The 12,968-nt window shown below is 49.3% G+C and overlaps 4 protein-coding genes across 4 annotated transcripts; 1 reads left to right on the top strand and 3 right to left on the bottom strand.

Annotated features, from left to right (window-relative positions):
• Positions 1 to 119: 119 nt before the first annotated feature.
• trr1 (thioredoxin-disulfide reductase TRR1) lies at positions 120 to 1,272 on the bottom strand (the record flags this gene model as incomplete). The annotated part of the gene is made up of 3 exons (XM_057249587.1): positions 120 to 202; positions 271 to 1,170; positions 1,251 to 1,272. The coding sequence occupies 3 exons, from the start codon at positions 1,270 to 1,272 to the stop codon at positions 120 to 122; spliced, it is 1,005 nt and encodes a 334-aa protein (XP_057114019.1).
• A 764-nt stretch (positions 1,273 to 2,036) lies between these two features.
• N7479_001889 (uncharacterized protein) lies at positions 2,037 to 6,344 on the bottom strand (the record flags this gene model as incomplete). Its single annotated transcript, XM_057249586.1, has 5 exons — positions 2,037 to 3,201; positions 3,270 to 3,472; positions 3,530 to 3,655; positions 3,709 to 4,985; positions 5,045 to 6,344. The coding sequence occupies 5 exons, from the start codon at positions 6,342 to 6,344 to the stop codon at positions 2,037 to 2,039; spliced, it is 4,071 nt and encodes a 1,356-aa protein (XP_057114018.1).
• Positions 6,345 to 8,134: 1,790 nt separating this feature from the next.
• On the bottom strand, positions 8,135 to 8,935 carry N7479_001888 (uncharacterized protein; the record flags this gene model as incomplete). The annotated part of the gene is made up of 1 exon (XM_057249585.1): positions 8,135 to 8,935. One exon carries the CDS (start codon positions 8,933 to 8,935, stop codon positions 8,135 to 8,137), a length of 801 nt encoding a protein of 266 aa, XP_057114017.1.
• Positions 8,936 to 9,976: 1,041 nt separating this feature from the next.
• On the top strand, positions 9,977 to 12,577 carry kexB (kexin kexB; the record flags this gene model as incomplete). Its single annotated transcript, XM_057249584.1, has 2 exons — positions 9,977 to 11,727; positions 11,782 to 12,577. 2 exons carry the CDS (start codon positions 9,977 to 9,979, stop codon positions 12,575 to 12,577), a joined length of 2,547 nt encoding a protein of 848 aa, XP_057114016.1.
• Between the last annotated feature and the right edge of the window lie 391 nt (positions 12,578 to 12,968).

Raw genomic sequence — 12,968 nt, 5'->3', positions numbered from 1 at the left:
AAAACAGATAAAGTCTAGAAGCAAGAAGGATCCTCGATGCACGAACCAAACATCATGATTTCATGTACCATGACACGGAAAAATGGGAGAGAAGGGTGGGAGAAGAGGTGTATATGTATTTAAAGCACGGGCTTTACCTCCTCGTGAGTCTCAGTCTCAGAGAGGAACTTCTCGGCTTCAAGAGCGGCGACACAGCCAGATCCTGATAAAAGATTGAGTTAGCGAATGCAATTACTAGAATGGAAATGAAAAGTTGGAGTATGAACATACCGGCACTGGTGATAGCCTGGCGGTAACGCTTATCCTGAACATCACCGCAGGCGAAGACACCCTCGACGTTAGTGAAGCTAGTACCGGGCTTGGTGACGATGTATCCCTCGTCATCGAGCTCAACCTGGCCCTTAACGAGAGCGTTGGCGGGGTCGTGACCAACAGCGTAGAAGAGACCGTTGGCATCAACGACTTCCTCCTCGTTAGAGACAACGTTCTTAACACGAAGGTGGGTCATGAGGCCATTAGGCTTATTTTCACCGATAACCTCAGTAGCGACGGTGTTGAAGCGGACCTTGCACTTGGGGTGTGCAAGGAGACGGTCAGCCATGACCTTAGAGGCACGGAGCTTGTCCTTGCGAACGAGAACAGTCACGCTGCTGCCGTACTTGGCGAGGAACATGGCCTCCTCAGCGGCGGAGTCACCACCGCCAATGACGTACAGGGGCTTGTTACGGAAGATGGGCACGGCGCCGTCGCAGACGGCACAGGCGCTGATTCCGTTCTGCCAGAAGGTCTCCTCGCCGGGAAGGTTCAGACGGCGGGCGTTGGCGCCTGTGGCAATGATGACAGCGTCAGCAGTGCGGACGGGCTCGCTGCCCTCGTCGTCGTTCCACTCGGTCCACATCTTGAAGGGCCGGGAGGAGAGGTCGAGCTTGGAGATGGTCTCGGTGATGATCTCAGTGCCGAAACGCTCGGACTGTGCGCGCATGTTGTCCATGAGCTCGGATCCGCCAATGCCGTTGGGGAATCCGGGGAAGTTCTCGACGTCAGTGGTCGTTGTGAGTTGACCACCAGCGGCAGTGCCATTGGCGAGCATGCCCTCGTAGAGGACTGGCTGGAGCTCTGCGCGAGAGAGATAGATAGCGGCAGTGTGAGCACCGGGGCCGGAGCCGATAACTGTGAGAGGAAAGCGGTTAGTAGTCTGATATTGGAGGAATCCGGGTGACCCAGATCATTCTCCTGGAGAAACCACTTACTGACTACTTTAGAGTGAACCATTCTGGCGGTATTAGAATTGACGCGCAACGGCGTCGGAAACGATTTAGAGAAGACCGAGGACGGAGGGGGAGATTGTTGATGAACGGTAGTGGCCGCAGCGGCAGTCAATCCAATGGACCGAAGGGAGGGGAAACGACGAAAGGCGGAAGAAAACAGTTTGAAGGTGTTTATGGGAAGTGGAGGAAAAGAGGAGAGGAGAGGGGAGTTATAATATCTTTTTTCGGAGGGGCAGTGGAGACTGGGATTAGGTGAAGTTGATTGATAAACCGACAATGGGATCAGAGAGACTGGACCCTCAAAGCAGAATGCGATTGGTTTCTTTGTCTTTCCGAGGTTTCCAGACCACGCGAGATTAGAGATAAATTTGATTAAACTAGGCAATTTAAGGCGATTTTGAGGAAATTCCAGTGAGCTGAATCAGTTTGAGCATCGAGGCTCTAGAGCTTTCTAAGCACATGTCACGTGAGAGGTCGAGACCGCTGATGTAATCTCGTCACATCACCTGGGCATCCTCGGGCCGAATCCCTGCCCAGGCCGTTATATGTCCTTCAATCTATACATCGAGAGGAAGAACATCTAAAAAACAATAAAAACAAAGAGTAATTGCAGTGCACCTGTTGTGAAAATCGCTGGGTTTAGGGGAATCATATATCAAACACAAAACACAATACATACAAATCATCAGATCGCAGAAATCGCAGAAATCGCAACATGTAAATGTCCACAGCCAACATCAATAACACAATGTCAATATACATAGTACATTAGATTACACCGAACCACTTCTTTTTCCGTGGACGGCCATGCTCCTCAGGACTGGGGGTGTGACTAGCTATCATGTTCGGTGGCAGTCGTTGAGGGACCTCGCTTTCGGAATCTTCAACATCCTCTTCACTCCCGGGATATCCCTCGTACTCATACTGTGGTTGATATTGATGTTGTTGGCTAGTGGCGGCGTTAGCGCGGGTATTATTGATAAGGTCGTGGTCCTCGTAATCGTCTTGTTCGTCGTCATCACTGTAATCTTCTTCTGCTTCAGGTCGTGCATTTGCTTCTCCCTCGTTCTTTTTGCGGCGGGGCAGGAACTTTCTCCAGCCCTTGACGATCTGCGCTGGGGGTGGGTCGTACTCGGTCCCGTTGTAGTGTAGTGCTGGAACGAGTAGTTTGTAGGGTGCGGAGACACCCGATGGGTCTTGTGGGCTGATCTCTAGGTTCAGAGTGATGGCGAGGCCGCCCTCGAGGTTGATGTAGGTGCCTGCGCCGTCATCTCCCTGCTTAGCGGCTTTCTTTGCTGCTTTTTGGCTAAGATTCGTTGGTCGCCGGTGGAAGTTACTGGGTCGTGTGGGTGCCCCAGCTCCAGGTCCAGCCCCCGGGAAATAGCTGTCCCCGCTCTCATGGGGTTGGGCGGGCCCATCAATGCTTGCACGTCGAGTGAAAGCGGCCTCATCGCCTCTATTGAAACTCATGGTCCTCGTAGGAGGTGGCCCACGGGTGGAAAGGCGCCTGAGAATACCGGGCTTCCCGGTAGACCCCTTATCTCCACGACCCAGCGACAATGTTCGCTGCAACTTTCTCGGCCGAGGTTCTGGGGTCTCTATCATCTCCGACTCAGGTGTATCAGGTGGAGTGGACCCGGGCTTATATTCACGGATCGAACACCAGTTTCGCCGAGGTAGTAATCGTTTGTTGTTTCTGGCTTTGCCATTCACATCCTGGGTGAATATGGGGACAATATCCTCGTCTGTGTTCGAGTCCATGTGGTGGACTGTGTTCCGCTTGTTGAGCATGTCCGCAATGAGGTCTGTCTCCGGAATGTCTGCAATGGCAGACGAGATGACATTCGGCATGTATCGATAATCCTGGTCTTTGGGAATATCTAATTTGGGGTTCGAATAGAACTGCCCAATTGCTGCGAGATGAACATCACCACTGAATGATTTGGTTAGTTTTTATCGTTTGGAATCTGGGTGGCAGTTAAGCAAATTGCCTTGTCTTACCTGAGTATTGTGATCCGGACTGATTTCTCTGCGGCCAGATCCTGAAGATCTTCAACCAACCATGTGCGCTCGGACTTGAGGTGCTTGCCAGCCCAGTGGTCATCAAAGACCTCCACATTTCCGCCAGATCGATTTGCAAGCCCGCCGAGGACTCCAGCCTTACCGAGTGACTTGCGGCTGCTCATGAAATTGCGGAGCATTGCCTGGAGTCGACATTAGTTTTCGGTTTGAACAAAGATAGAAGCAATCATATTACATACCACTCGGGGGTAAGCAACAGGGACACTTGAAAGAACGATCAAATGTTTCGTCTCTCCTTTCATTATCTCCCTGTGGCAGCGGTCCCACAATAAATCACAGGTTTCTTCGCTGAGAACCTCATTGCTCTGCAAGAACATGTCAGCATAGTCCACAAGTTAGAAAATTAGAGTAATCATACCCGTCGCTCAGTGCGGCAGTCAAGACCCAAGAATGAAACTCCTTGACCAAGAGACATGAACAAATTTCGGCTTTTCTGCCCAATATATGGACCAGGATGAGCACCAAGAAGCCAGCTGGGTTCATCTATCTCGGTTTCATCGGGGACACTGTGGTGCTGGAACAGCAGGTAATACTTAAAAGCAATCTTCCCAATTCCCGATATAACAGAGCTCTGCATGAAATCATTGTGATAAGAACCAAAGCCTTCAAAGATTTCATGATCATTCCAAATGTTGATTGTGGGAATCTGAGAGTTCGCCAACGAGAAGAGGCCCTGGGAGAACCATGCAGCATAGCGCTCGAGATAGAACTGTTCCAATTCAGCACGAAACTCGGGAGTGAATGACGCTCCGTATCTATCGGCAGCGTGTTTAATCTTAATCCATTCTTGGAAGAAGGCTGATTTTGTGATAACCGAGTCGTTGAAGATTTGATCACCTCCACCGATCATCACATGGAACGGACGAGTCTGATGCTCGTTAAGAATATCTCGCCAAAGCGGGTCGGGCCCGCAAACTTTATCAGAGTCGGCAGAGGGACTGAACCCGTTACCACTGTGGAACATTATGTTCATGGATTCTCCAACCGGCGGCACCCAGAATCCCAAAGCGGGTCCCTGGTTGATCCGATAGGCGATTCGCTGCTGCGTTGTGCTGAGTTCAACCTCTAAGTTGAATCGCCAGAATGTTACATCTCTTGCAGCATCGGCGTACAAACGGGCTCCTGGGATGTCTCGGTACAGACTCGCTGTCTCACCATCGACAGCATGCATCCGGTTTGAAGGCATTGGTTGTTTCATGCCTTCGCTGGTATAGTCGATCATACTAGGCGAGAGCTCGTAGATGCCATCGTCGTTCTCGACAAACGATAGGTCGACTTGCTCCTCGACATGTTCAACTGGCTTCACGTAAAGGGGCCGCCCATCACGGCCAACTTTCATGAGCCCGGCTGTTGGGTCGACATATTCGGGAGCCAATTGCACTCCATCTTCATGGCTGATCTCCACGGGTGGAGGAGGAAGAAGATCCATAGGCTGAGAGAATAGTCTCAGTGTAGGTGGAGTCTCGTAAGAGGAGCGAGAATCTTTGGTTACTATCATGATAGAGCCTCGCCATATCGCTGTATCAATGGGACCACTGGCTCCATCAACCTTGACTCGCTTGATACCTGTGTATCGTAGCAAAGGCCCACACCGCAAGAAGAGGCTGGGTTGGAAGTTCTTGTGCTCAGTTGCTCCTAATAGGCATTAGTACATGAATTTCGGGCTTGAAACCCGGGATAAAGGAGGATCTTACCTGTCAACTTCTGAGCAGGAGACTTGTAGTTCTTCGGAAGAGCCCTGCTCTTTCTGCGATCGTTGGTGCCACCACCTTCCCACCACGCTTTACTGCGCTCCATATCAAAGTTCTGGAAATCGAAATCAGGAACCGCAAGCCGAGCAGGCTGTGCATTTCTCCACTCAAAAATTGGTGGGGGAGTAGGCGGTGGGACATTGAAAGATACAGACTGTTTCTTGGGCTTGGTCTGCGACTCGGCACTATCCTGAGGCGCGCGGGGTGCTGTTAAAAGTTCGCCTGTAGTCTCCGCTCTTAGGGCAACAGGAGCCTGCATAGGTCGAGGAGCTGCTTGAGACATCGATCGACTGTGACTGATATTGCTGGCAAATGCTGGTTTGGCGGCAGGTCCGCTCACTGTGACTGATCGTCTAGGCACATTGCCTATCCTAGCTGATGATGGGACAGCGACATCTGCGCGTGTATATTGGGGGTCCTCGGGGTGACCGATAGATGGATATCGAGGATTTGTTGAAACTGCCCTGTTGTGACGCACAGGCATGCTTTCTGGTTGTCGCTGTCGTGGTGCACCCGCGTGTCCATTTCGCATGCCATCTCCAACTGGAATATCTCTCTGCTCATTCCTTCTGGCTGCGCCAGGAGGTGGTTGGTTTTCTGGCTGTGCGCGTTGTGCTGATGCTTCGCGAGCCATTGCTGCCATCAATTCAGCTTTCTCTTGTTCCGCTTTCTTGCGCGCAATTCGCTCCCGAGCTTTGATTTCCGCCTGTTGTACTCGTGCTCGCTTCTCTTCCTTGCTGATTCCAGTCAAAGTTACTTCCAACTTTTGAAGAGGCGAGCGCTCTGATGCCCATTCTCGCCGCGAGTCACTGGCGGAGACCGAGCGTGTGGTGTTTGATCGAGTTGGGGGCGAAGACAGTGGTGACTGGACATGAATCTCAGGCATGGCTGCACTGGGTTCTGGGGAATAGGGTGCTGTGGGAAGACCTCGTGGTGTGGTAGACTCCTCTGATAATTCCGAGGTCAATGGGGGAACCGGCTTGCGGGTTGTATAGTTCAGGTTTCCCTCGGGTTGGTTTCGGGCTCTGGCCGAGAAAGACCTGTCTAGCTGCCCTGGCGGACGGGCATCTCTTCCGCTGTGAGGTGTCTTCGGGTCATCATATTCTGCCTCGTGTTCATTTTCCGTGGAAGGAGCCTTTTTGCGATTGCGCCTTCCTGGAGTTTTTGGCGCTCCGTTGGCAATGTGCGGGTTGGAGCTGCCGTTTGCTATATCGGGCGATCCACGCATTGCCATAGCAGCCATGACGCTGTGTATTTGCGCCCAAACTCAAAGAGATCAGAAAAATACGTAGACAGGGTGTCAGGTATATGCAATTGTGAACCCAACTGGCAATATCGTTAATGTCAGCCCCGAAGGCAACCTGAGCAGAGTTAGGGGGAAATTGTCGTACGTATGGAGTAGTTTTTCTCAAAATAGATGAAACTGGTTTAATGCGACTTGATCTGATGCCTAACGCAGGGTCACTGCACCATGGCCTGAGCTGATTCGTAGGCAACAAGCCAAGTAGGGCGGGGGTATATGTCCACGCGGCGGTGACAGGGAAGTTGGCCTGTATAAAAGGCGGATAAACACAAGGATAGGGGTGTCAATAGGATGGAAGAAGACGAGATGAAAAGAAAGAAAGAGAAAGATTTCAATAAAATCCAACAAGCCAAAAAAAAAAAAAAACAGGCAAGGTCTATACGTCCGATATCCCGGTGGCTGGTTATTCCCAGCCTTCGCGCGGGGGCCATTGTCATACGAAGGTTAAGGCTGTCAAGGGAGCCCTGGAGAAACAATAATACTCCGTGCATGGTATGTATGATTATAAGACGTTAGAATAGATAGAGAATATCAAAAAGTAAAATATTGAAGTATAAAAATAAAGAAAGAAGATATACGCATGTAGAATTAAGCATAAAACGATTCTTAAATTCGATACGGGTACGGAGTACTGGAATGAGCTATTGTTAGAATCACCTATGGAGTACGGACATATATAGAAGTACAACATACATACATACCTAGACGCCCGGAATCTATGGATGTTTGACAGGGGGTTATCTAGAACATGATTATTGCACATAATTAACATATTAGCAATACATAAATAGCTCGATGCTCTGTTGCCCAAGTGTTTGGCTTTCCTATTTGGGGTGCTGCTTTTCAACTATGCTCAGTAAGTTTCAGTCCGGGTCAGGCCGTTGTTTTACCCCGGGGCATGCTCAATTATACTTAGCATAAAGCGGCAAGAACTTTCAAGTGAAAATGGAAAGCCAACTCATGTTTAATCTATGTTCAGGCAAGGACTTTTTAGGTAGAAGTAAAGAAACAAAGAAGATATACATAGAATTGCAAAGTGTCATCATATAATATAGGTTAGTTTACCCGGAATATCGTTGGAGCCTGGGTCATATGCTAGTTAGCTGCTGTCTGCCTGTTTTGCTTGTTTGTGAGGGAAGGCGTTTCAAGGTGATTATGAGGGAGATTATGTGATTTGACTCTATCGGCAACTTATCATTGTTAAGTTTCAGTTTCAGATTCAAGTTGTGTACTATGGCAGAAACAGTAACCATCACGAGGACAACGGACTCCCAAGCCCGGTAAACGAGCCTTTTCAGTGATAAATCACAGGGATGCCAGGCCTGAGCTCTATATATCCAGGAAATAAATCCAGCTACCCAGCTGCGGTGCTGAATTTTCTCCACGGGAAACAGAATAAGACAAGACCACCTCTTGTTTGAAAATTGCGAAGTTGAATGAAACAGTCACCGCACGATAACATGTCTTCGTTCCGGATTAAATGGTACAAGCCCTAAACGACCAAGACCAAATCTAGAATCCTCTCTGCAGAATAGCATTGCCAAAAAAACGTGATTCTCTCTACAACAGAATGTAGGTATCTTCGTCAGGCCGGCTGAAAGTGGAGGGCAAACTCAGGTCCTAGCAAGCCTCTGCGGACCAATGCTTCACAGGTCTTTATCTCATTTGTAGAGTCAATGACGGTGTATCCTGGTTCCTGGGTCATCATATCCTTTGTCTTGCGCTTGAAATCAGGCCATTGTAGGATAGACATTGTGCCAACAAGCAGAAATAAGACCATCAAAAACTACGTTGCGGGTAAGTTCTGGAAACTCCATTTCCCCAAATCGGCGATCCCATTCCGCGGCGCTGAGGATGATGTCGTCGTAGGGTTCATAGCCATATACCATGAAGTATAGGAGTGTCCCAACCGCAAACTGTTCAGTCCTGGCGGAACAGAGACCGTATGTGCCTTTCAATGGTCCAGCAAGTATTGGTTGGGCCCGTGGAGGCAAGGTACCTTCAAGTGGCTGTCCAATAGTTGTGGCACGACCAAAATCAGTTAGCTTCAAGTTGAAGTTACTGTCAAGAAGACAGTTGCTTGCATGCAGATCATTGTGACAGAAGCCCATTTTCTCCACATAGTCGAGAGCAGAGGTGAGTTGTTGGATCCACCGAGCGATAAGAGTAGGATCCTCATATTCCTTGGCCCTAATAAGACGCCCATGAAACCCATTTGTTCCTGTCTCCCGCTCCTGGCATTCATAGAAGCGAGGGGCAATTGCCTTGTGCGTGCAATATGATAGAAAAAGATAGTCTGGGAGCATGAGGAGACATTCGACAATATTCAGACATCGATCCTGGCATTCATTAAGACGTTTATAAAATGCGATCTCCTTGAGGAAAGGATGCTCCGCTGCCTTTTCTTCGGGGGTTCGGTCGCAACGAACAGTTTTCACCACAATAGTTGGAGTGACATGGTAGATATAAGCGTCGAGTCCTCCACCAATCCAGTTATGCTTCTCCAGAGCATCAGTGTAGTGGAAGTCCATGGCGAATCAAAGCACATATAATCATAACCGTACTCGTGCAGTGTTTTGGCAAAGAAGTACAGAAGTAATAACTGTTTGGGTGGCGGTAAGATAGTTTTGGTACCGGGAATCTATGAATGTTTCACGGGGCGGCCTGAATTACCTAGAATATGATTATTGCCCATAATTGACATATCAACAACATTTGTATAAATATAGCTTGATGTTTGTTGTTTGGCTTTCCTATTTCGGGTGCCACTTTTAAGAGTATGCTCAGTAAATTTCAGTCCGGGTTACGCTACTGTTGTACTCCAGAACGTGCTCAATTATACCTATCATAAAGCGGCAAGAGGTTTAAATTTAAAATGGAAAGCAAGTATATGTTCAAGCTATGTTCATGCAAGGACTTTTTAAGCTACTCGATTCCTAATGGTTGATGGACTACCATAACACTCAAATACTAAGGCAGTTGAGCTATAAATTCTAATCTCAGATGAGGGTGTTAACGTACATAGTGTTCATTGCTAGGTACCTATCTATGTATGGCCTCCCGAGCCCCGGGGCCGTATCTACAAAGTACGTAAGCTAAATAACCTTACCTAGAAGCCACCTAAGCACCTGGATATCTGGGCACCTAGATAGGAAAGGACATATGTAGTTAATATATACGGAGTACGAAGTAGAAACCGTGGCCTTATGATGCTGCAAAACTTTGATAATTGACAAAGAAAGAGGCCTGTGTTGTCCGAATAAACTAAGTCGAGCTCAATCGACCCTCAATAGGATCCCGTGGCCTCTCCAGGGCTGACGATCCTCCTATTTGCCTAGAACCTTGGTTTCTACTCCATAGTTTCGCATTGTTACAACCTCCTCTTAACAACTATTATTAAAATCTGAGAAATAGCGTCTTGTTGAAGCTTATTAAATTTTTGTTCAACTACACCTCTTGCCACAACTCATCGAATCGCTATTCAACGGGCCGGAACTGTCGATGGCACCCGCCTGCTAGATACCTCGAACCATCCCTTGATCCCTTTCCTTGAAAAGACTTAATCCCTCACCATGCACATTGTTAGTGGCATTGCCGTCACCCTGGGCCTTGCTGGTGCTGTGTCCGCAAACCTACACCCTCGCTCTCAAGAAACCCGTGACTTCTTCGCCCTCCACCTTGACGATACCGTCGATCCCTCCCACATTGCACAGGTCCTGGGTGCACGCCACGAGGGCCAGATTGGCCAACTGGATGGCCACCATACTTTCTCATTACCGCGGGAAGAGACGGCTCAGTTTGATACCTTGCTGAATGATTTACGGACCAGGCGAAAGCTCAGGCGGCGCTCCAACGATGGAATCGCTTCGCGCGAGACAAGTGACGATCCCCTAGACAAGATCCTATGGTCGCATAAGATCGCTCCAGCAAGACAACGATTGCAGAAACGACTTCCGCCAGTCTCCGTGCCGTATAAATCGCTGGACAAGAGAGAAAATGCGCAGATGGTTGCTTTCCGGAAGAACGCCATGTCATCTCTAGGGATCACTGACCCGATCTTCAAAGACCAATGGCACCTCCTCAATACAGTGCAACCTGGACACGATCTCAATGTGACGGGACTGTGGCTGGAGGGGATAACTGGCAAGGGCGTTGCCACTGCAGTTGTCGACGATGGGCTGGACATGGATAGCAACGATCTCAAACCTAACTACTTCCCTGAGGGCTCCTGGGATTTCAACGAGAACCTCCCGGATCCCCGTCCTCTTCTATTTGACGATAAACATGGTACTCGATGCAGTGGCGAGATCGCGGCGGCAAAGAACGATGCTTGCGGAGTCGGTGTTGCGTATGATAGCAAGATAGCCGGCGTCCGGATGTTGTCTAAGCCTATCGATGATGTCGATGAAGCGGCAGCTATCAACTTCGGCAACCAAAAGAATGACATATATTCATGTTCATGGGGCCCCATCGACGATGGAGCTACCATGGATGCGCCTGGAATCTTGATCAGGCGATCCATTACCAACGGTGTCCAAAAGGGCAGAGGGGGTAAAGGTTCGGTCTTTGTGTTTGCCGCCGGTAACGGTGCGGCCTCCGGCGACAACTGCAACTTCGACGGGTATACCAACAGTATCTACAGTATTACAGTCGGCGCTATTGACCGGGAAGGGAAACACCCGACTTACTCCGAGTCATGCTCGGCCCAACTTGTGGTCGCATACAGTAGCGGCTCCAATGATTATATTCACACCACTGATGTGGGTGCTAACAAGTGCTTCTCTGGGCACGGTGGCACCTCTGCGTCGGGTCCGCTGGCTTCAGGGAGCGTGGCACTCGCGCTCAGCGTACGCCCGGAGCTGACCTGGCGTGATGTGCAATACCTGATGGTAGAAACGGCGGTCCCGGTGAGCGAGGACGACGGTAGCTGGCAGATCCTGCCTTCTGGTCGCAAGTTTAGCCATGACTGGGGTTTTGGAAAGGTCGATACATATACCATGGTCCAGCTTGCTAAGACTTGGGACCTCGTGAAGCCACAAGCGTGGCTCAACTCGCCATGGCTGAGAGTGCATCAAGACATTCCCCAGGGTGATCAAGGTCTACTCAGTCGCTATACAATAACTGCTGATCAATTGAAAAGCGCCAACCTCGCCAGATTGGAACATGTCACTGTGACTATGAATGTCAACCACACACGCCGTGGTGATATCAGCGTTGAGCTGCGCAGCCCTGCTGGGATCGTCAGCTACCTAAGTGTTTCCCGCCTAAAGGATGATGTGGCGGCTGGGTATGAGGATTGGACTTTCATGTCTGTTGCTCATTGGTATGTGTTGTCCTTCTAACTCTATGATGTATGCTTTTGCTGAATATTTTTTAGGGGTGAATCTCCTGTTGGCGAGTGGTCCATCATTGTAAAAGACTCCAATGTCAATGAATTCTCTGGCGTATTCATTGATTGGCGACTCAATCTGTGGGGCGAGGCTATCGATGGAGCTAAGCAAAAACTTCACCCCCTACCCGACGATCATGAGGACGATCATCCCTACGAGGATGCTGCTGTAGCTACAACTAGCATTACTTCGGCTCCAACGAAGACCCAAGTCCCTACCAATTCGGATGACCACCACACCCGTCCTGTGAATGCAAAGCCACAGCCCACAGCCACGAAGCCCACAGCCACGAAGCCCACAGCCACGAAGCCCACAGAGCCAGTTGAAGATGAGAAGAAGCCCACCAATACAACTGGTGGTGAAACCGAAACCCCCTCCCCTTCCTCCACGGACTCAGACTATATATCCTCTTTCCTCCCCACTTTTGGTGCCTCGAAGCGTACGCAGATTTGGATTTATTCTTCGTTGGCTATGATCATTACCTTTTTCATTGGATTAGGTGTCTACTTCCAGCTTCAGAGAATGAAGCGTCGTCGCACCACTCCTCATGATGACTACGAGTTTGAAATGATTGAGGATGAGGATGAGACACAGCCGATGACTGGAGCACCTCGAACACAGCGTCGTGGCGGTGAACTGTATAATGCATTCGCTGGAGAGAGTGACGAGGAGATGTTCAGTGAAGATGATGATGAGCCGTATCGTGATGGGTTGGCCAATACCCAGGAAAAGGGCACCGAAGATGGAACGTCCTATAGTGGGCCCCATCAGGAAAAACCTTAATCTCATGTCGATAGCCATTTTGCATCTTGTTCCGTGTTGTCGATATGCTATATTGATTCGGGTAGTTGAAGTTGAAGACCATCGTTCACTCGGAATAGACGGAGTAGAGATATTACGGTCTCTTTGTATATCATTCCACAGGAATCCAAAAGCGTGCTGTGCATACAAAGATCATTTTCAGATGTGACGCAGTTTTCAAGGAATCACTAGGAATCATATGTAGTAAAGACTGTACAAAGTAATGTGTTGATTCTAATAATAAAGCGATGATGACGTTCCGCTTCGGGAACTCCGCCCTGGGGAACTGGCGATCATCGAACTCAGCTCCAACCTCCAAACCTGCCCCCTCCATTCCACCTCTTTGACCTTTTTAGTCCCTATCGCTCTTGAT

Source organism: Penicillium vulpinum (assembly GCF_028829585.1).
Source record: "Penicillium vulpinum strain IBT 29486 chromosome Unknown utg000001l_segment0_segment0, whole genome shotgun sequence".
Classification (NCBI taxonomy): Eukaryota; Fungi; Ascomycota; class Eurotiomycetes; order Eurotiales; family Aspergillaceae; genus Penicillium; species Penicillium vulpinum.
The sequence above is the reverse complement of the archived record's forward strand: the minus strand, read 5'-3'. Positions and strand labels throughout refer to the sequence as shown.